Source organism: Coniophora puteana (genome assembly GCF_000271625.1).
Source record: "Coniophora puteana RWD-64-598 SS2 unplaced genomic scaffold CONPUscaffold_13, whole genome shotgun sequence".
Taxonomy (NCBI): Eukaryota; Fungi; Basidiomycota; class Agaricomycetes; order Boletales; family Coniophoraceae; genus Coniophora; species Coniophora puteana.
The window spans coordinates 1,197,412-1,216,850 of NW_006913065.1; the positions used below are offsets into that span (position 1 = coordinate 1,197,412).

Genomic DNA, 19,439 nt, shown 5'->3' on the forward strand with positions numbered 1-19,439 from the left:
GCATGGCAAGATCTACTCCACATTGTAGCCCAGTGAGAGCGCCCATCCAAGCGTCTATCAACAAACACATGTATGCAAGCTCAGCTTGACATGTAGGGCAGGGTAAGTGCTAGTAAATGTGTAGCAGGCGAGGTTGATGAGCACGTGTCACACGTCAAAGCCTGCTAGGCGACACGAAACATTGCACCGCGCCTGCAAGTACTACGCGCGTAAGGCGTGCTGTCTCGTTTTTTTACTCTCTGCTGAAGCTGATGTATACAGCCTCTCGCTTTCCTCGCTTTCAAACCACAGCGCATTCCGCAACTCTACCCCACTTACCTAGGTCCCCACCCATGTCTACTGTCTCGGAGGTACAGCAACAGGCCAACGTGGACGAAACACAAGGCGCCGTAGCTCAGGCTACGGTGGCAAACGGAGGCGATCTCATGCCCTTTTCAGGCCACACGAGGGGCATTTTGGCCATCGCATACTCACCTAATGGCACGTTGCTTGCAACAGGCTCGCTGGACAGCACAGTCCGCATCTGGGACGCAAACTCCGGCAGGCAAGTAGACGATGCGATCCACGGACACACACAGCGGGTCAACAGCGTCTCCTACTCCCCCGACGGTACCTCTGTTGTCTCCGGTAGCAGCGATGGTACTGTGCGGGTGTGGAACGCCAAGGACCTTACAAACACGCCCGCAGAGATCATAGAACATACTGAGGGTCAGCTATGGCATTCAGTCAAGTTCTCCCCAGACGGACAGCTTATCGCTGGCGGCGGAAGCAATGGAAAACTTAAGGTCTGGTATGCGCGCGAGAAGACAGTCAAGTACGAATACAAAGGAAATATCAAGGCTTTCATTTGGGCCGTTGCCTGGGCGCCGGGAACGAGTCGACTTGCGACTGGGTGCAACGACGGCAAGGTTCGCATCTATGACCCGGAAAACCCCGACGTCGCTGTACTCCTCATCGAAGGACACAGAGGCGCTATCAACTCGGTGAAGTACTCACCCGATGGGAAGCTGCTGGCAAGTGGCTCGGACGATCGCACTATACGCCTGTGGGACGCGCAGACCGGAACACCCGTGAAGAGTCCATTCCGTGGGCACAAGAACTGGGTCACCTCCGTGAGGTGGGCTCCCGAAGGCACGCGTATCGTCAGCGGCTCTGCTGACAAAACTGTTCGCGTCTGGGACGTCAGCAGAGGTCAAGCCATTTTCAAGGGAGCGTTATACGGGCACGACAGTGGCATATGGAGTGTCTCATACTGTCCAGATGGGAAGTCCTTCGCGTCAGCCAATAGCAGTAACACTCCCCGCGTCCAGGTTTGGGACGCACGGACGGGCGATGCATCGTTGCCACTGGTGAGTACCCACTTAACACAAGCCGAGTACATACAATGATCACCATTTACCCTAGCTCTCCGATACTGAGCATTCGGCATTAAGAAAATCACCGGAAGCAAAGTATGCCAGTGGTATCATATCCAGCGAACCCGGGGAAATGAAAGCTGGGGCTTCAGTTACCGCTATTGTTTGGCTCCCAGATGGCGAACGTTTCGCGAGTGTCGAAGAAGAATCTCTCGTACGGATATGGAGTGCGCAGACCGGCCGCCAGATCCGGGAGATCACGACTCAGCATGAGATTATCAGCGCTCTATCCTTCTCCGCAGATGGCACGAAACTCGCAGCTACATCCGACGACCATACCCTCCTTATCTTCGATATGGAGAAAATGCAGTCACTGACGCGGCATCTCACCGGCCAACATGAAGCGGTCTATGCTGTCAAGCTGACTCCTGATGGCTCTAGAGTATACAGTGGCGGCAAGGACAAGGCTGTGCGTGTCTGGGATACGCGAACTGGTAGCGTCAAACACGTCCTCAAGGCGCACACCGACGCTGTGTGTGCGCTCTCGTTAGCGAAAGACGGCAGCAGACTGGCGAGCGGGGGGGACGACAACTCCATTTACGTTTGGAATCTGCAAACCTACGAGAAGGTCTCCGGACCCTTCAAACACGATGGCTCTGTTTGCGCGCTGTCCTTTTCGCCTGACGGTTCGCGTCTCGTGAGCGGTTCTGACGACTGCGCCGTCCGCATCTGGAACGTTGCGACTGGCAGCCACGTGTTGGACCCTATCCGCATTCATGCAGGGACGATTGGCGCGGTGGATTGGTCGTCGGATGGCACCAAAATTCTGACCGCCGGCGCTGACGATTGGACAGTATGGATATGGGATGCGGCTACAGGCGAACACCTGTTAGGTCCTCTGGAAGGCGGAGAGGGTGGCATTCGAGCCGCCACGTTTTCTCCGGACGGAAAGCGCTTGGTCGGCGCGTTCATGGACCACACATTATGAATGTGGGACACAGCTACGGGTGCGATAGTTCTTCCAAAAGATAAAGCTGACGAGGCTACTAAGGTAATGTGGTCTCTAGACCTGTATAATCTATCCTAATTGTTATACACCGTGACGATCTAGTCGAGCCCAGCGCAAGCGGAGGCAAGCAAACGCGTACGGAAACAGTCTGTAAGCCTAATCACCGCCTCCTGAAAATGAAAATTTGACCATCATCGAACAGAGCATTGATGAGAGCATCATGAACGTAAGCTAATTCACACATCCTGTTTTGTGGATAGCACTAAGCCTGATCCATCCCCTAGATGCCCGCGACTCTTGAAAGGAAGAAGTCAAAGATCTTCTGGAATGATTTAAACGTAAGCCAGCCCACAACATATTGTATTCTTTTCTTCCAATTCACCATTTATATCGTTCCAGCGCCACGGCACGTCAAGAGACGTGCGAGGGGTCGATGGCAGCGAACAGAACAAGAAGAACCACGAACCCAAGCGCAAACCGAGCTTGCTCTGGCGAATCAACCGGCTGCGAAAAGTCGCCCATCATGCCTTGAATCCGGAAGGAAAGACGACAGAGCAAGGGGCTGACAATGCTAGTCCTGAGAATCACTCGATGACTCGTATCTTCAGATCACCTGTAAAAATGATTTATGCAGCCCGTGACAAACTCGTACGTTCTCGCTCAATACCCCTTAAACACATTCATTGACTCACTGGTGATCAGCGCGTAGTAGCTGCGGGGGACAATACACGTCCAAGGCCCTCCTCTCAGGTCGAGCCAGAATCCGACGAAGATATAGTTTCGCCAATGAGTCCGGGAGATATCATCCAACGCGGTATCGACTTGAGGGAAGACGACTCGGATGAAAGTCAACACGGCATTGTCGACACGATATGCTTTTGCTTGTGCCTGCCGTGCTGCAAGTAGTTCCGAGAAGGACCACATATTCCAAAAAGTCGATATGTAGTACATAGTTTACTTATCCTCTTGCGTCCTTTAATTATATCTAATCGCGGTATCGAGTGCTTTTACGCCTGTGCAATTGCGTAGAGCTATATCTAATCAGCACTTATTGTAGCTGCGCATGTGGGTGGATAACGAAGTTGTGGCATTCTCGTTCGGATTACTGGTAATTGCACCTGCGTAACATATGTAGGTCACCAGCACTAAAGCCTAAGGTATTCGCCTGCCTGCCTGTGATGTTCAGGTTACTGTCACCATGTGCAAGCGGCATAAAATCATTGGTAGTCGCATAGTTGCCAATGAGGTATCCATTACAGTGGTTGGCAAACAAAGTACGACATATCTAGCTTCAAGTCAAAGTATACCGCTCTTCAAGCCCCAAAATCCTGAGAATCTCTACCCTTTGACAGTCCAGGCTGCAGATGAGCAGTTCTTATCAGCTATTCAAGGCAATATCGGCCGCAACATCAGCCTTGGTATTTACGTGTCCATGGTCATTTATGGCGACATACTTGGATATATGTTCTAAACCAAAAGCTGTCTCAATCCGATGAAAGGCAAGCTACCGCATGTCAACCTCAGTCACGATAGCTATGGGAATATTCGACCAACCTGCAGCGTATCTGGAGGTAACACGAACACTATTCGGAAACGGGCTGGGTATTGGTCTTTTCCTGTGGGCGTCTGATTTACCATTCCTTCAGCATTCATATTGACTGGGACATGAACACTGCGAAATAAAACTCACCATCCACACTCCAGCCTTTCTCATAGCTTCAACAGCGGCATCCTTCTTTGCTTCAACATCATCGCCATCGAACTTCTCCACTATATGCGCAAGGTCCAGTACCATGAACTGACCAGCATACGAAGGGGCAAAGCTGACGAAAAATGAGAAGTCAGTACGATCAAAATCTCGTTCATGTTGCTCATGAATATGATCTATTACATACGGTATCGAGTGGAACCGACACCATTCGACGACCTTCTCCAGCGCAGCGCTCACTCGTCTTTTATTTTCAGCCAGGAACGGCTCCCAGAACGCACGGTCGCTTAATATCGTCGTGAAGGCTGCCTCCGAGAGCGTCGACACCGGCTTGAAGATAAGCGCAGCGTTCAGCGCGTTCACCAGCGGCCGATTTGCCTGCGAGATTATAGCTCCGCATTTCCACCCCGAGGCGCCGAAGTCTTTCCCGGGGCCGGTGAGCACGTGTACACGTTCGGGATTGCAGCCTGCGAGATGAGCGAGGTCAAGAGAGAGCACGGAGACGAAGGGTGGTGGGACGGGGACAACTGAGGAAGGGTAGACTTGGTTGCCGTATACTTCATCAACGAGGAGATGCAGGTCGTACTGAGATAAGTTCAGATACTTAGATATCCCATGAGAAGATAAGGAGTGCATACTTTTTGGGCAAACTCGGCAAACGCTATGAGCGCCTCTGTGGAGTATATCCTTCCCAGCGGGTTGTGAGGGTTGCAAATAATGATTCCGCGTTACGCTGTCCGCCTTCTTGGTGTCGCTCGTTGAACTTCTCGAGTGCATTGACGAAGAATGGGATTGATTCCAAAGACAGCGGGTCGACCTCGGGTGGAGTGACGACCTGAATGAGGTCTGCCTTGCCGGGATGTCTGGCATCGCGGTCGAATGCGCCTGGGACCATTGTCAGCTCACGGTGGCCCGCATGAAAGAAGCGGCTATCTACCATAGCATGGCTGAATTTCGCACTCAATCAGTGTTAGCTTATGAGTAGACGAGGGTGGTTGCGCACCGCTACGATCAGCACGCCATCCCCGTCCTCGCATGTATGCCAGAAAAATTCCGAGATTACGGCGCCAATACCAGGACCAATTGCGACGTGCTCTTTAGAGACGTTTTTTAGTGGATGAAAGGTGGCGTTGATGTATTCCGGGAGCGCATCCTCCGTGGTGCGAAGCGAGGTACGCGTCAAGGTTTGGCCTAATCATGAACGAACAAATGGATAACCAATGAAACCGAGAGAAACCGGGAACAGGGCGAGCAGCGCACGGTACTTGAGATGATTGACGTGGATCTTGACACTCTTATTTACATACTTCGTGTTTGTCCTCAGCACATGCAGCATCGAGCCAAGCAGGAGGGACGCACCTCGATAAGCTCCTCATTCATCAGGCAGTTCTCGGCCATCGTCAACGTAATTAGCCCTTCTGGATTCAGCTCGGGATCGTACAGACCCGATGGCGTCTCACTGTTTCATAGGCTATTGTTAATGTACGGCTTGACAGAGACTAAATAATGCTTACTAGCGCACCCCACGTTCCACTGCGTCGGACTTCGCTTGACCACGGGAGGACAGCGACATGTTGGACAGAGCTGAACGAGTCAATGATGGTCAATAACCATCGTTTACGCAGCGCGCTCAATAATTAGATTGAGTCATGAAAGTTTCGGATGAGGTGCTCGAGGAAGCCGTAAAAAACAGCCAAGCAGTCAGCTGCACTCAAGAATATGGCAAGAACCGGAAGCCGGACCGGACTCGAGGCTGTATGGATATGGCCGGGAAGGTCATCGGTCGAGGGTATAAAGGTCAAATACGTTATCACCGGCCAAGGACAGATTGGCGAATTGGGTGAAATAAGAAACGGAAGCTTGCATATGAACATTATGGCGATGCAAGGTGGGTACACAATTTCAGCTCTTAACGGCGCCAATGATGGGCAGAATCAGGGACTCTTTCAACCTGCATCTGAGCAGCTAGTCAAATTCATCGCCGAAGCGACGCAAAGACCGCCGACTGCTATACCTGAAGGTTCTGTTCTCACTATATTTCATCGGCTAGTTCGAACCAGATGCATCAAACGAGCCGCAAGAAGTCGCAAGGGCTAATGAACGTGACGAGGCACGACCACAGGTAAGCCTTGAAGCTTGAATTTTGAGTACAACTTTTAAACCGCTTGTTGACCATCCCCAAAAGCTACGTTCCGATGACAGCTTTATGAATGTTAGTCCACACCTTTATTCTAGCTGGCTGAGAACATTGAAATCGAGTCTGTCCGTGTAGAGGCCTGCGGCTATTGGTAGGACGTTGCCAGGTGCCTCCGTATCTGGTAGATTCATCTCGAAAGGTACAAACGTAAGCCATATGCCCGATGCACTTGCGTTCACAGTCTCTAATTGATCTCCAACATTATTGTAGCCTGCTGGCCCATCAAGCAGACTGCAAAACAGCACTAATCAATGCCCCGACAAGCCCAATATGGCACATCGACTTTGGCAACAACTCAATATCCTGCGTGCTCTGAAGCAAAGAGGTAGGAACAGGGGTCGGAGGGAGGATGCCACAAATGTTGAAGAGCACCCAATGACGAGGGCGCGAAGGCCCTTTGCAAGGACTGTTTCTGCGGCTCGTGAGAAGCTGGTATGACCTCCCTTCATGCCTCACAAGTCATTCGATCCGGATTGCAACGCTGACGGGGGCGTTCCGTATTTTCGCGGCAGGTGGTGTACGCAGACTGGCGACGGGAGGTGTCTCACGCGGAAGTTCCCACTCAGAAGTCGAGCCGGAATATGACGACGACAGAGACTCACCAACAGATCTCAGCAGGTCTCAGCCTGATGCCGACTCAAGCAGCGACGAGAGCGTGCATGGACTGGTTCAAACCGTCTGTTATTGCTTGTGTCTTCCGTGTTGTAAGTGAACTTAAATCGCATTGCTCCGGAACGACGGTACGTAATCCAAGCTTTTTCACTAATCTTATTTTGCGTGTCTTAAGCGGATTGTTTTTTTATTATGACAGACTATATCTTCTCGTTCCTTGGCCTAAGTTTGTACAAAGTAGATCTCATCAGTATTACTATAGCATGATGTCTCTACTCGTTATGAGCATGTAATGTGTAGCTCAAAACCCACCGCGGAAAAGTTAACCCAAGTGTATGTATGTCCAAACAGCACAATACGCGCCCATCGGATCTATAGGCCGTTTATATGAGCGTCTATCACCCCGTGGGACCTTGACAGTATGCACCACACAAGCCACATGTTATCTATTTTGTCCCTCTATCGACGTTGCTGGAGCTCGTACCCCTTCCACTAGTCTTCTCCTAGCCGCGGATATACTACCAAACTCCACCACGTCCCTTGCAACGTTTCTATGGTTGTCATGGCAAAATTACACTGACAGAACGGTTCGTCAGAAGCACAGCGCGGTGATGCCCACAGTACGGAAAAGACGAAGAGGTAGAATGGCTCCTAGACCTATTAAATATTTCGTTTAACTACTGCGTGTCATTGTCTAGTCAAAAGTCAGCGCGAGGGGAGGCAGGCGTGGATCAGGTGGCTTGCTGGAATGGTCCGTAAGTTAGAAACGAGTTTACAGTTGAGAACTGTAGTTCAAACGATCGTGAACAGTGCAATCGTGGCGGTATCATGAACTTAAGTCCGAAGGCGCACTGAAGGAAGGGAGCATATTTAATACACTCAGATTTTGTACCATTTTTTCGTCTGCGATCGAAGGTACCACACAATATAAACCCTGATTCCTCTAAGCCAAAATTTGACTCATTGTCCTACCCATATGCCTAACAACGGTCGGCTCTCAGCATGCGTGAATGAACTATTTTTCTCACTCATGTTCAAAATTCTCTGGATGTTAACCGATGGACGCTCTTCGAACATCCGCCGTTGCTCTTGCTGTATGCCGAGATTCCCTAGACGACTTTACGAACTCTGCTCCTATCACAGTTGTCTGAGACTATATTGGACATAGAATTGTTAGCATTTGCCATCTATTTTAACCCACGCATACGATGACTTACCCGGCTTTGGTGAATCATTGCAACACGGGGACCCAGTGAGTTAAAACCGGCCTTTAGATTGTGCAGGGATGTGGCTGGAAAAGCTGTGTATGGAGATTGAGTGCCATCCAACTCTGCCACTGTTCCGTGGAAAAACTGTATAGAACGAGAGTTGTCCATGATTTCCAATTGTATGTCGGGTTCAACAGGCGAGTCGAGGCTTCTCGCATTGATCTTGCGCATGTTTACTCTAATGAAGAGGATGATCAGCCAGTGTCTTGTGCTAGAAAGAGGTGAAACTACATACGATGCGAGCAAGGAATTGGCGTAGACTGAGGGTTAATAATCAATGAGTGCATCAAATGCTTAACATTCGCGCATATTACTCACTTCGAGTCTGAAGTATCAGTACTGATGTGTAAGCCAGACCTTGTTGTTGTTGAAGTGTCTGCATTACGGAAAAGGATTTAATAACAGGCACATGGACGATACAAAGAACTGTCTGCCCACCAATACCAGTGCTACAATGTCAAGCAAGCTGGTCAAAGTTCCGGTAGCGACACTATACACAACAAGGCGATATATCAGGCGCTTTGTGGACGAGCTAAGACGTTTATAAATTACCAGTAAGCTCGAGAAAATCTCGTGGTTGCTGGACCCACCCTTTTTGAACGACTAGATGCTTTCTCAAGTAGTATGCCATTATAGCAGAGGAAAACATGTCTCCAAAAATAAACAAAACATTTCCGGCTAGGTTGAGCGGCTTTACGAACATCAGCCATATAACAGAGCGCTCATATACTCAAGCCTACCAACACGTGCTGTCGGTAGTTAACCCACAGTTCGTACATTATTCTGTATGGCGCAGCCGTTAGTATGACAATTTAGTAAACCATGAATTAACGAACATCTCGACAGATCCCCACAAACCGATGCCTGCATCATGATTAGCCACTGAAAAATCCAGATGCGCTTATCACTTACCCGTTCTTGTAATTATCACAAGGATCTAGTCGGTGAACATCGTCATCGGCTTTCTCATGTTTGACTTAACGAGACGTACCATCAATAGCGCCGGCCATATGCTCCGTGTGACTTGTGGCGATAAATCAAGTAAATAAAACAAAGACGTGCAACTTACATGTCCATATTTTCCATGCGAAGTAACTAGATCGAGAACATGAAGTTCAGCGTGTTATTATCGTTGAGATCACGTACATGTAAACCACAAAGTCGGTCAAAAACTGGTGTTTAGAGTAAGCATCTTGTTTTGGTAGCAAGACGGAAAGCTTACGCCCAAGATGAACATAACCTAAGTTTCATAAACCTGCATGAGACTTGCAACATAGTAAAAAAATCCGGCTTACCATAAATTCCCTATCGTACAAGCATGATTGCTGTTAGCGTCATGACGGGTCAGGAAGATTATCACAAACCAATTCGTAGACGCTATTGCGAGATTATTGCCAAACGCCTGAACCAACATCTTATCGACGACGGTTATTGACATGCACATGTGTGTTGTCTCAAGTACCCTGTGTAAGGTTAAAATGGATATTACTAAGTCCTCGGAGCCTATTATGACGACAGCCCCACAAACAATACAATGCCCACCTACTTGAGTTTTAGGTTAGATGTTTCACAGTGAGTTGACGCAGATGACCATGGTAAACTCACGAGTGCCTTGAGGCTCCAACGATCACCCGAGTATGCCCTGTAATAAAATACAGTCTGAAGACACGTTATTCCATATAGTCTATGCCGCGATATGAGCACAAAAATCTCCATCACCATTGAGCAGAACTCACCCCATCGCAACCAAACTTCCTATCAACGGCCCGCGCGTCAATTCACCCGCTGGGCTTTCTTCTCCCCTGGTTATAGGTGCCATGTCCAAGCCACACTAATCTTTGCTCCTTCGGAGTTTACGTGACTGCTGGGCCGCTGTAGGTCAGCGCGGGTCGTGGGGGGTAATCGAAGTGATGGCGGGGAACAGGAAGCTGAACAGACCCCAAGCCTGATGCATTTATATCTACATCATGATACCACACCGTATTGGCAGGGCTAGACTGGGTTCATCTGTATTTCGGGTTCAGGTACGCACTATGAGAGGCATCATTGGGACCTGTATAGCTGTTCAAGGCATTGCGACTACGCTGGCTTATATTGGATGTTCGTACACTGATAAGTAAGTATTATCACAGCCAGATAGGCGCTGGTTTAGGCCGTATGGTGCCGCATCATGATATGCTCAAGATCATCACACCTTAGGCCTTTGCTTCTTGCACCGGCCGCGACAAGTGATCGAATGTATTCTAGCGGTGTACATCTGCGCCTGCACCCTACCTTTCCATGAGTTCCCGAACGGGACGTACTAGTCGTTGGGGCAAAACCGTGAAGGTGAGTGCTGCCTAGTAGACGTTGAGCTAGTCCGAGTTTGATCCTTATCAAGTCACTACATTACTACAAAGGTCCATGACGGCGGGGCCAGGCTGTGAAAACGGAGCTTGAGACTAGTGCCTGACTCAGTCACCACCGTGGCAAGGGCCAACAGTCATTCCTCGGAGATTGAGACAGGAAAGGCCTTGATTTCATTTCATCACTGATATAATATGACTGAATAGGGCATTTAGTGTCACCAACAATCGAGGACTTGGAAGTATGCAAAAGAGTTGATGCAGGCAATGCGTAGCAGTGGCGTCAGCATCCTTCGGAGTTCGAAAGCTTTTCGATCTCCGAGGTGGATTCACTGGCGTGTGTTTTGTTTACATCGCGTCATTCCCTCTTTCACTCCGAGTCCTAGGTGAGGAGTGAAAGAGAGCAGGTCAGATACGTTCCCCACTCAGATATCCTAGATAACTTATGCTTCAACAAAGTTCGACTCAGGTACGAGAAGCACTAGCGTTGCTTTGATCATCGCTTCTATAAGCCAAGTGTTTATGATCAAACTTGGAGTCGCTCATGACAGCGGCCGAACATTTTCACAAGATCTTTTGCGCACTAGCCTCGCCCAATGTTCATCTGAGTGTACGAAACAGCCGGTAGCTTCATCTTTGTCCCTTGACCTCTATAATCTATAACAAGTCGCAGATTTCTCAGCGTCCTGGGTCGCGCTGACATAGATTCTACAGCCAAACATAAACCACGAGTCTATAATGACCAAATTTGGGGTACTCTCAACTTTCGGAGGAAGATAGTTGATTCTTCATCCTATGTAAGGACACATAATTGTCTGGTTCTGTCGATCGATATTCCCACTGATGCTCTCCCGGTTCATCTTTATACCCCGCGGCAAATAGAAGTGCCTCGATGTGGACCGACCACTCGGCCGAAGATCTATGATTTGCGGCGTTGCACCAGGTACTCACCGCGGATTGGTGGCTCATGTGCTCACAGGCTAACCGTTGTTTTCCAGCTTGCACCCCGGTTGACTGCAGCCATTGGCGCCGAAGGAGCTATATCAAGGTGAACATCTTCTTTCGCCTCTATCCTTTCCACAAACCACAAACCACTGCCTCTTTCTGCTCCCACCGGTCACCATGAGCGGTACATCTCACTCTCCCAAAGACCTTAACCTTCAGTGCCCGCCGAAGGACGGCTCGCTGAACCATGCCGAAGTTCTCGAGTTCAACGCGAAGCACAATCCGGACGCACCATTCTGGATGTTCGCTCGCGATGCAGAGGTCGACGACCTCGTTACTATATCTCACCGAGAGTTCCGAGACGCTTGTCACCGCGTAGCGCATATTCTGCGCCCAAGAAGGGCTGGCCCCGAACGTCAGGTCGTCGGTATCATCGCAAACTCGGACTCGATATTGTACCAGACTTATGTCATGTCCATGATTGTCGCGGGGATGGTGGTACGTGCCTTTACGATTCTAGAGGAGAACGTCGTTGATTGTGATGTTGCCAGCCCTTCCCCATTTCCCAGAGGAATTCGGCACCAGCCGTCGTGAGCATGATCACGAAAGTCTCGTGTCATCATATCCTTGCTACGCCCGACGTCGCAAGTACGCTCATCCATGATGTCAAACGAGAGCTGGAGGCGTCGGACTATGCGGTTCATGTCATTGACCCGCCTGAACTAGCCCTCGTCTTTCCTCAGGTCGTCTCTAAGGATGCCTCCGTACCTCCAGTAGAAGAATATCCTGCCGTTGGACAGCGTCCTTCACTCTCGGAGGTTATGGTATACTTGCATTCATCGGGTAGCACTGGTTTTCCCAAGCCGATTCCGCAGACATACCAGACGTCATTGGACTGGACCCACCTTCGTGAGTTAATTTTGCGCCTATTCTCTTCCGTTGGAATCTACTGAGATATACTTCACGCTTGCCATAGCATGTATACACGATGTGCCTTCGTATCCCACCTTCTTGCGCGTCGGCGGCATGTCGCTGCCTTCCTTTCACACGCTCGGGCTCGAGACACAGCTATACATGCCCATGTTTGCGCTTCGCCCCGTCGTCCATTTCCGACCGTCAGCGCTCGACTCGTATACTGCTCTTCCTGTCGTACCTAACGCAGACAACCTTATCGAATACATCAAGAAGACCAAAGTCAACACCGTAACCGTCGTCCCCTCTTTCGTCGAGCAGTGGGCGAGCAACCCCCGCCATATCGAGGTTCTCAAGGGACTAGAGTTTGTGGTGCGTGCAGCATCACGCTCTCACACCATGCACCATCTGCTGATCCTCTCTTGGTTCTGATTTTAGGTTTTCTCCGGCGGCCCGCTCTCCCTGAAGTGCGGCAACCAGTTGACTGCCGCAGGTGTTTGCCTCACCTCCCTGTATGGCGCAACTGAGTTCGCGGCGGCTGCGTGCTGTGTGCCTGATCCACACACGCACGTATGCGAGGACTGGGCGTGGACCCGGCTACCAGACATTATGAAGACGCGGTGGATTTCTCAAGGCGATGGCACGTATGAGTTGCATATCCTGGTAAGTTTATACGTTTACCCTTGCAGCAACAAGGAATGATCCCTGTGAACCTGATCATCGTGTGGATATAGACGTCAGACACATTCCGTCCCTCCGTAGAGAACCTCCCCGATGTCCGTGGGTACGCGACCTCGGACGTCTTTGCGAAGCATCCGACGAAGGAAGGCTTTTGGCGGATGTAAGTATCGGAATTTATCCCAGTCTTCAGATGACATGGTCTATGCTCCAAAATTCAAACCTAAAACTGCTATTGTAGCGTCGGCCGTGCAGACGACGTCATCATCCTCTCCACCGGTGAGAAGACTGTCCCACTCCCCATGGAGGGCGCGATCCTCGCAAATCCAGCCGTCGGCGGTGTCGTGCTCTTCGGGCGCGAGCGCACGCAAATCGGCGCCCTCGTCGAGCCGCGTCCAGGGTACGAGGTGGACGTGAATGACCCAGCCCAGATCGCCAAGTTCCGAAACTTGATATGGTACGTTCCCCGCTCAGGCAGCTCAAGCACGTCCCTCCCCACCCCCAGATTGTAACAAAAGAGATGTTGATAGCGATCTTTCAAACTTAGGCCCGACGTGGAAGAGGCAAACAAAGATGCACCCGCATTCAGCCGTATCTTCAAAGAGATGATCCTGGTCGTGAGCACAGACAAGCCGATGCTCCGCGCTGGGAAGGGTACGGTGAACAAAAAAGCGACGGTCAAATATTACGAACCCGAGATCAACGAGCTGTTTGTGGAATATTCATTTTATGGGCTGATTCTGTGATCTGACGAAATTCTGGTCGTGATCTCAGATACGAAACAGTTTTGGCCAGCGCAAGTGCAGGTGCAGATGTCCCATTGCCCGAAAGCTGGACTCCGGGTGCCGTCGAGACGTGGCTTCAGACCCACATCGAGCACGTAAACAGCGGGAAGAAGGCAGCCCCTGAGGTGGACCTTTTTGCGCAAGGCTTCGATAGGTGAGCATTGTAAATGAGCTCTACGGTATAACACGCTAATCTATACGAACTCAGCTTGTCAGCGACATTCCTGCGAAACCGCATTATCGGCTCGCTCAAACACGCGTCTGACCCGGAGCTCAGAGAACACGCGAACAAGGTCAGCCAGAACGTCGTCTTTGCCAATCCGACGGTGCGCCAGCTTGCGCAGGCCGTGTGCGCGATTGTCAGAGGGGACGTCAGCGAGGCCGCGGTCGATGTGACTTACCATGTGGACGCGATCGAGGCGATGGTCGCGAAGTATTCGGCTGGTCTCCCCGGATCCGTAGGGAATGTTGGGCTGAATGGACATGCTGGTGTGAATGGCAAGGATCACGGTGGGAGCACCGTCCTTCTGACGGGATCGACGGGTGCGCTGGGCAGCGAGCTCCTCGTGGAGCTTCTTGGACGGGACGATGTGCGGACGGTGTATGCATTCAACCGGTCTTCTGGCAGGGGCGAGCCTCTGCATGAACGACAGTCTGCGTCATTCGAGCAGCGAGGCTTTGACACGGAATTACTAAAGTCCGACAAGCTAGTGTTCGTCGAGGGTGACACCACACAGGATAAGCTAGGGCTTAGCGACGACCTTTATGAGAAAGTGAGTGCATTCACCATACGTCAAGTGCCAAAACAATTTATAAGGCTCCCGTTTATACTGACGAATCCACACTTCTCTGTAATCCCAGATCCGCAGCTCGGCAACGCACATCATCCACAACGCGTGGCGCGTCGACTTCAACCTTGCCCTCTCCTCGTTCGAATCCCAAGTTCGAGGCGCACGTAACCTGATCAACCTCGCCCATACAGCAAAATTTTCAGGTCAAAGCAGAGTGCGGTTCATGTTCGCTTCGTCCATCTCCGCCGCGCAGGCATGGCCATGGGATCCGCGCGAGGGCGCAGGCAGTGTGCCAGAGGACGTGATCGCCGATGGGCGGTGGGCGGTGGGCAACGGGTACGGGGAGGGCAAATATGTCACCGAGCGGGTAAGTCCCTCCAAGTCCCAAGACAACATATGAGTTGACGTGCACAATGAATGCGTAGATCCTGGCACAAAGCGGCCTCCCAGCGACGTCCTTCCGCATCGGACAGATGTCAGGCGGCCCACCACGCGGTGCGTGGTCGACGACGGAGTGGTTCCCGATCATCGTCCAGTCCAGCGTCAGCATGGGCTTGTTGCCTGATGCAGCGGGGGTGAGCACCACCTTCGATCCCCGCAACCTGACAGACATTGATGCGAGCGATGTAGGTAGCATCGTGGCTCCCAATGGAGGCTGTCGCGCGTGCGATGCTCGACGTCGCGTTTGCTCCCGTGGAGCCGCCGAGCGTGCTCAACCTCGTGCATCCGCGCGCAACGCGCTGGTCCGATCTCATTGCGCCCATCAACGGGGCGCTGGCGCGCACAGTGACCGGGGAGAAGGAGCTCCCCGTCGTCCCGTTCGCCGAGTGGTTTGCAGAGCTCGAGAGGAGGTCGCAGAGCAAGGACGCGGGCGACGAGGCAGAGATCAGGAGACTGGTGAGTGGATTATTCTTCCTATGGTGTATGTCATTGACAAGGGTGAATCTGTTCACCATCACGTTCCAGCCCGCCCTGAAACTGCTCGACTTTATGCGCAATCTCGCCCGAGCAGACACCACGCTGCGTTCGCTAGCACCCAGCTCTAATGTTGACAGCGCGAACGTGGGCGGGGCCGACGTCGACGTCGAGTCTGTAGGATTCCAGCCATTCGCGACTACCAAAGCGCAACAAGCGAGCAAAACGATGCGCACGCTGGCGCCGCTCACAGCGCGGGAAGCAGCGCGTTGGGTCGAGTACTGGAACTCGGTGGGCATGTTCTCGGAGGTGTGACTGGACACGAGCGCGGTGGAGGAGAAGAAGAGGCGGTGGCGGCAAAAGAGGATGGTAACGCCTACAACAGAGATAGATAAAGCACGTACAGTATCCGGCTTGCAGCAGATGCGATGAGTGTCTTTCACTCCGACGAGCCAGGGGCGCAAGATGGCGAAGACACAGCTTGCTGGAGGCAGAACGGAGTCTATATATGCTCGGTTTTCTACAGCCAGTCCAGACTCCAGAGTCCACATATGCAGATATTCGGCGACGCGGCAATCCCGCAGGCGAAGTGACACACAGGCCGTGGCAGGCGGAGGCTAGGACTCTGAAACGGCAGTCTCTGCCATGAGATGCACAATGCCAGTACTTAAAGTGTGATTGTCAGACGCTGAGCTACAGTACGATGTCACGAGGCCCGAGGATCCGATGAACCAGTGAGAAGACCAGAAGCATCCGTGACCAAGTGATACCCATTATCGAGTCAAGGCCAGAATAGCGACGGGTACCATCTCGTTCGTGGGCCCTATTTCCTGCAGCATGGTGTGTTGGCGTATGTCCAAAACCTTGAGCCCCACTGTCGGCTCCTTGGGCTGGAACTAGTCAACCACAAACAGACAAGAGCTGAGATGGCGCGTGAGACTGAGGTTTCCGTTCAGGTGCTTGTGCCTGCGACGCAGATAAAGAAGGTACGGCGTACGAGATGACGTCAACCAAAGACGACAAGAACAAAGGCAAAGAGAAACATGTCGCACTGTGCGGCGTTTGACTCCGTCCGTTGCCGAGATGAGATGGGACGAGACTCGACAAAAGAGGGAGTCGCGCAAAATGAAACAGTTTCGGTTTTGCTTTTTGAGTTCCACGAGCCAGGCGGTCGGAGAACCAAGGGGGTCCTCCCGGAGCTTCCATTACAATCACGAACACGCGTTTTCGCGCGTCTGTGGCGTCCCCGCGCGCGGCGCAGCAGAGGTTGAGCGAGAGTGTGCATCAGAGCGGAACGTTGCAATCGTGCGCCGGGACCGGGAAGCAGGAGCTGTGAATGGGAACTTGACCATGGAAGGAAATGAGGAGATCCTTGGGTGAGACGCGGGGTCGAGCCGAGGGCGTGTGTTCGTGTTTCGCGAAAATTTTCGGGGACGCGGGTCGTCGAATGCGTGTGCAGCGTGGTCTTCGAAGCACTATCCATTCGCAATGGACCGGTATTGGACAAACAATCCATCAGAAGAAGAGCTTCGGTAGAAGCCCGGTTTCTTGAAAATCGTGGTCGCTATGATCCCGCACAAAAGCGATAGCCTTTTGTGTTTGTTGTCCGTAGGTCCGAGCGGAGGTCCACGCGAGAAGACAAAGGTAGACAAGGGAGAACAGGGAAAAGATGTGAAATAAGGGGATGAGATCATTGCACCAAGCTAAGCGAGAGAGCCAACAAACACGCTTTTTTAGTGGAGGTACACGTGTGCTTGCCTGGCCTGTCTGTCCCTTGATCAGCCCGGCATGGCTTATAAGTCATGTCCTCCAAGCCTCGTTGCAACTTGCGACACCACCACACCACACTCCCTGTGTCTCCCCATCCTCCCTTTTATCCTTTGTCCCCCGATAAGCAGCTCGTTGGCTCGAGCGTGCTGAAGAAAAGAAACGAGCGGTGCAAGACCCCGATCGGTGAGATAAGAGCGGGCTGACCCAGGTGCGCGCGCTTCCCCGATCCGTACTTGCGCCGAGACGCGGGCGGACGCCGCATCCGCACCCTCGGCGTACACAGCACCTCCGTACTCATGACTGCCAGTCCTACAGGCCACCCAGCGCCCTACGACCCTCCTCCGACCCAGGAAACGAACGCATCTACTGACTTATCTCACGAACACGAGTGACACGCCCTTTGCCACGCACACTACGTCTCTGCCGTCCACACCCTCACCCACCCAACCATTAATCGCGAGGCCGATCAACGCTAGCCGTTGACCTCGACTCGACCACTCAGAAACTCTGGAGGACCACAGCCACCGCGCCGTGAGGACCGCGACGCCGAACGAGAGCGAGAACGTGCGGGAGAGGATGGAGTGCCCGATCCTCGTGTGGATGCTCTCGCTCAATCGAGATGTGACGACTGACGTACGTCGGCACCGCTTTTCTTTCCTTCCATTCTTCGGCCCCCGAGGGCGTATAATAACGACAAAATGCACGCCAACAGGAATATCAGAAATGTTACGAGCTCGTACGCGAATGCGTCCCGCACGCCAAGATCCCGTACGCGCCCACGTCTATCGACTCGTTTCGTGCGTCTGTCTCTTCGCCTCGTTGTGTTGACTCGTTAGGGAAGGCTGACGAGTCCCTTGCACTCATAGGCCAACTTATATGTCAGATGATGCCTTTGTTGATGATGCGTCATCGTCGGATATCAAGGACAAAGTGGAAGGACTGTCAGACACAGAACGGGAAGCATTGGATCGAGCAGGTACGAGTCCTCCGGGGTATTGATCTTTCTCTCGTTTAACCGTTCTCGCCTTCCCGTCTGCTATGCTATATATCCTCGTTTGCTTCCCCATGACGCCACCACCATGCCAAAACCACGACGTGCATACATTTTCAATCGCGACGACAGGGCTGTGAAGACATGCCACCCGAAAAGTTCCTCCAGTCGATGATCGGCTACCACCTCGCATACGACAACTCGCTGTGCGGGATGATCATGACCCAAGGGCGGCAACGCCAGGTGATCAACATCGGCATCGGTATCAAGCAGCTCGCCGTCGAGCCCCGCGGCGTGTCCGTCGCCGCGTACGCCGAGTCATTTGCACACAAGGTGCGCTGCTCTACATCCCACGAGCCTGAGGTGACATAGGCTAACCAATGCCGGACGCGCAGCTCACCCCCCTCGAACAAACGTTCATCAAGCCCGAGTTCGGCGACGAAGTCGTCCTCCGCCGGCTCTGCATCCTCCTCGCGCTCAAATCCGCCTACATCAAAGCCATCGGCCAGTCCATCGGCTTCGACTGGTCCCGGCTCGAGTTCAACATCCCCGCCGAGTCCGCGCGGGGCGACGACCACCCGCTGCAGGGGTGGGAGTTCCGCGTGTTCAAGGCTAATCTGGGGGTGGCGCGCAACGGCGGGCTCGTGGAGGAGAGCTATCAGTGCGCGTGCGCGTTTTTTAGGGGGACGAAGGACAGTAAGTTTGTGTGGCAGGATAATCAGAAGGACCTGGAGCAGTGGGTCCAGTTTATCAATGTGGATCAGCTGATCAAGGTGATTCCGAAGTTGAGCGCGTAGGCGTATGAGGGATTTTCTTTTCATAAAAGCTTGGCCTTGATCGAGGTTCTTCTGACTATCCTTTTGCATGGAGCTTGGACCTCAGTCCGTGTTTGCCTGCTTCTCATTCTTGTCTCTGTGCGTTTCTGTGTTGTTACTTCTTAATACTTACTCTGTCTGTGGTGGCCGTCGTTGTCTAGAGAGCGCTAGCGCTGTTGTTGGATGTATGTAGGAGTATCTAGTCCGTATATCTTGTTTGCAATCTGTGTCGCCGTATCTTGTGTCTTTAGTATAATACCCATCATATTTGCTGCTTCGGGGCCCCATTTCTCTGCGACCTTCCAAGAGACCTACCGAAGACCTCGTTCGGCATCCAGCCACG

At 52.1% G+C, this 19,439-nt stretch overlaps 6 protein-coding genes across 6 annotated transcripts; 4 read left to right on the plus strand and 2 right to left on the minus strand.

Moving 5' to 3' along the window:
- Positions 1 to 50: 50 nt before the first annotated feature.
- On the plus strand, positions 51 to 1,920 carry CONPUDRAFT_130273 (WD40 repeat-like protein; the record flags this gene model as incomplete). Its single annotated transcript, XM_007775022.1, has 3 exons — positions 51 to 209; positions 262 to 1,349; positions 1,405 to 1,920. Coding segments are annotated over exons 1-3 (1,677 nt in total), but the record flags the coding sequence as incomplete, so codon positions are not given.
- Positions 1,921 to 3,897: 1,977 nt separating this feature from the next.
- CONPUDRAFT_168626 (PLP-dependent transferase) lies at positions 3,898 to 5,596 on the minus strand (the record flags this gene model as incomplete). Its single annotated transcript, XM_007775023.1, has 10 exons — positions 5,587 to 5,596; positions 5,432 to 5,531; positions 5,333 to 5,378; positions 5,076 to 5,263; positions 5,010 to 5,019; positions 4,805 to 4,957; positions 4,711 to 4,745; positions 4,260 to 4,657; positions 4,055 to 4,187; positions 3,898 to 3,990 (listed from the first exon to the last, which is right to left on the minus strand). Exons 2-10 carry the CDS (start codon positions 5,468 to 5,470, stop codon positions 3,898 to 3,900), a joined length of 1,095 nt encoding a protein of 364 aa, XP_007773213.1. The 5' UTR covers positions 5,471 to 5,531; positions 5,587 to 5,596.
- A 195-nt stretch (positions 5,597 to 5,791) lies between these two features.
- CONPUDRAFT_76447 (uncharacterized protein) lies at positions 5,792 to 7,736 on the plus strand (the record flags this gene model as incomplete). The annotated part of the gene is made up of 9 exons (XM_007774751.1): positions 5,792 to 6,092; positions 6,133 to 6,194; positions 6,258 to 6,284; positions 6,345 to 6,416; positions 6,480 to 6,701; positions 6,782 to 6,973; positions 7,182 to 7,214; positions 7,580 to 7,636; positions 7,692 to 7,736. 9 exons carry the CDS (start codon positions 5,792 to 5,794, stop codon positions 7,734 to 7,736), a joined length of 1,011 nt encoding a protein of 336 aa, XP_007772941.1.
- Positions 7,737 to 7,932: 196 nt separating this feature from the next.
- On the minus strand, positions 7,933 to 9,968 carry CONPUDRAFT_76448 (uncharacterized protein; the record flags this gene model as incomplete). The annotated part of the gene is made up of 15 exons (XM_007774752.1): positions 7,933 to 8,034; positions 8,099 to 8,327; positions 8,385 to 8,409; positions 8,468 to 8,525; positions 8,588 to 8,639; positions 8,918 to 8,932; positions 8,986 to 9,013; positions 9,062 to 9,086; positions 9,141 to 9,172; positions 9,219 to 9,244; positions 9,296 to 9,321; positions 9,445 to 9,454; positions 9,514 to 9,551; positions 9,755 to 9,791; positions 9,886 to 9,968. The coding sequence occupies 15 exons, from the start codon at positions 9,966 to 9,968 to the stop codon at positions 7,933 to 7,935; spliced, it is 786 nt and encodes a 261-aa protein (XP_007772942.1).
- Positions 9,969 to 11,616: 1,648 nt separating this feature from the next.
- Positions 11,617 to 16,042, plus strand: CONPUDRAFT_168627 (acetyl-CoA synthetase-like protein; the record flags this gene model as incomplete). Its single annotated transcript, XM_007775024.1, has 13 exons — positions 11,617 to 11,937; positions 11,991 to 12,348; positions 12,416 to 12,723; positions 12,790 to 13,014; positions 13,086 to 13,192; positions 13,271 to 13,486; positions 13,577 to 13,738; positions 13,804 to 13,968; positions 14,023 to 14,587; positions 14,676 to 14,972; positions 15,031 to 15,180; positions 15,236 to 15,502; positions 15,572 to 16,042. 13 exons carry the CDS (start codon positions 11,617 to 11,619, stop codon positions 15,833 to 15,835), a joined length of 3,405 nt encoding a protein of 1,134 aa, XP_007773214.1. The 3' UTR covers positions 15,836 to 16,042.
- Positions 16,043 to 17,292: 1,250 nt separating this feature from the next.
- Positions 17,293 to 19,378, plus strand: CONPUDRAFT_110592 (uncharacterized protein). Its single transcript, XM_007775025.1, has 5 exons — positions 17,293 to 17,923; positions 18,003 to 18,087; positions 18,157 to 18,266; positions 18,414 to 18,614; positions 18,677 to 19,378. The coding sequence occupies exons 1-5, from the start codon at positions 17,867 to 17,869 to the stop codon at positions 19,076 to 19,078; spliced, it is 855 nt and encodes a 284-aa protein (XP_007773215.1). The 5' UTR covers positions 17,293 to 17,866; the 3' UTR covers positions 19,079 to 19,378.
- The last annotated feature ends 61 nt before the right edge of the window (positions 19,379 to 19,439 follow it).

What these genes read in the sequence shown, in the direction of transcription:
- CONPUDRAFT_110592 (XM_007775025.1), top strand. Translation starts at nt 17,867, where the DNA reads ATGGAGTGCCCGATCCTCGTGTGGATGCTCTCGCTCAATCGAGATGTG. An exon ending in ATCGAGATGTGACGACTGAC is followed by an intron (nt 17,924 to 18,002) that starts GTACGTCGGCAC and finishes GCACGCCAACAG; the next exon opens with GAATATCAGAAATGTTACGA. An exon ending in CCGAGTCATTTGCACACAAG is followed by an intron (nt 18,615 to 18,676) that starts GTGCGCTGCTCT and finishes CCGGACGCGCAG; the next exon opens with CTCACCCCCCTCGAACAAAC.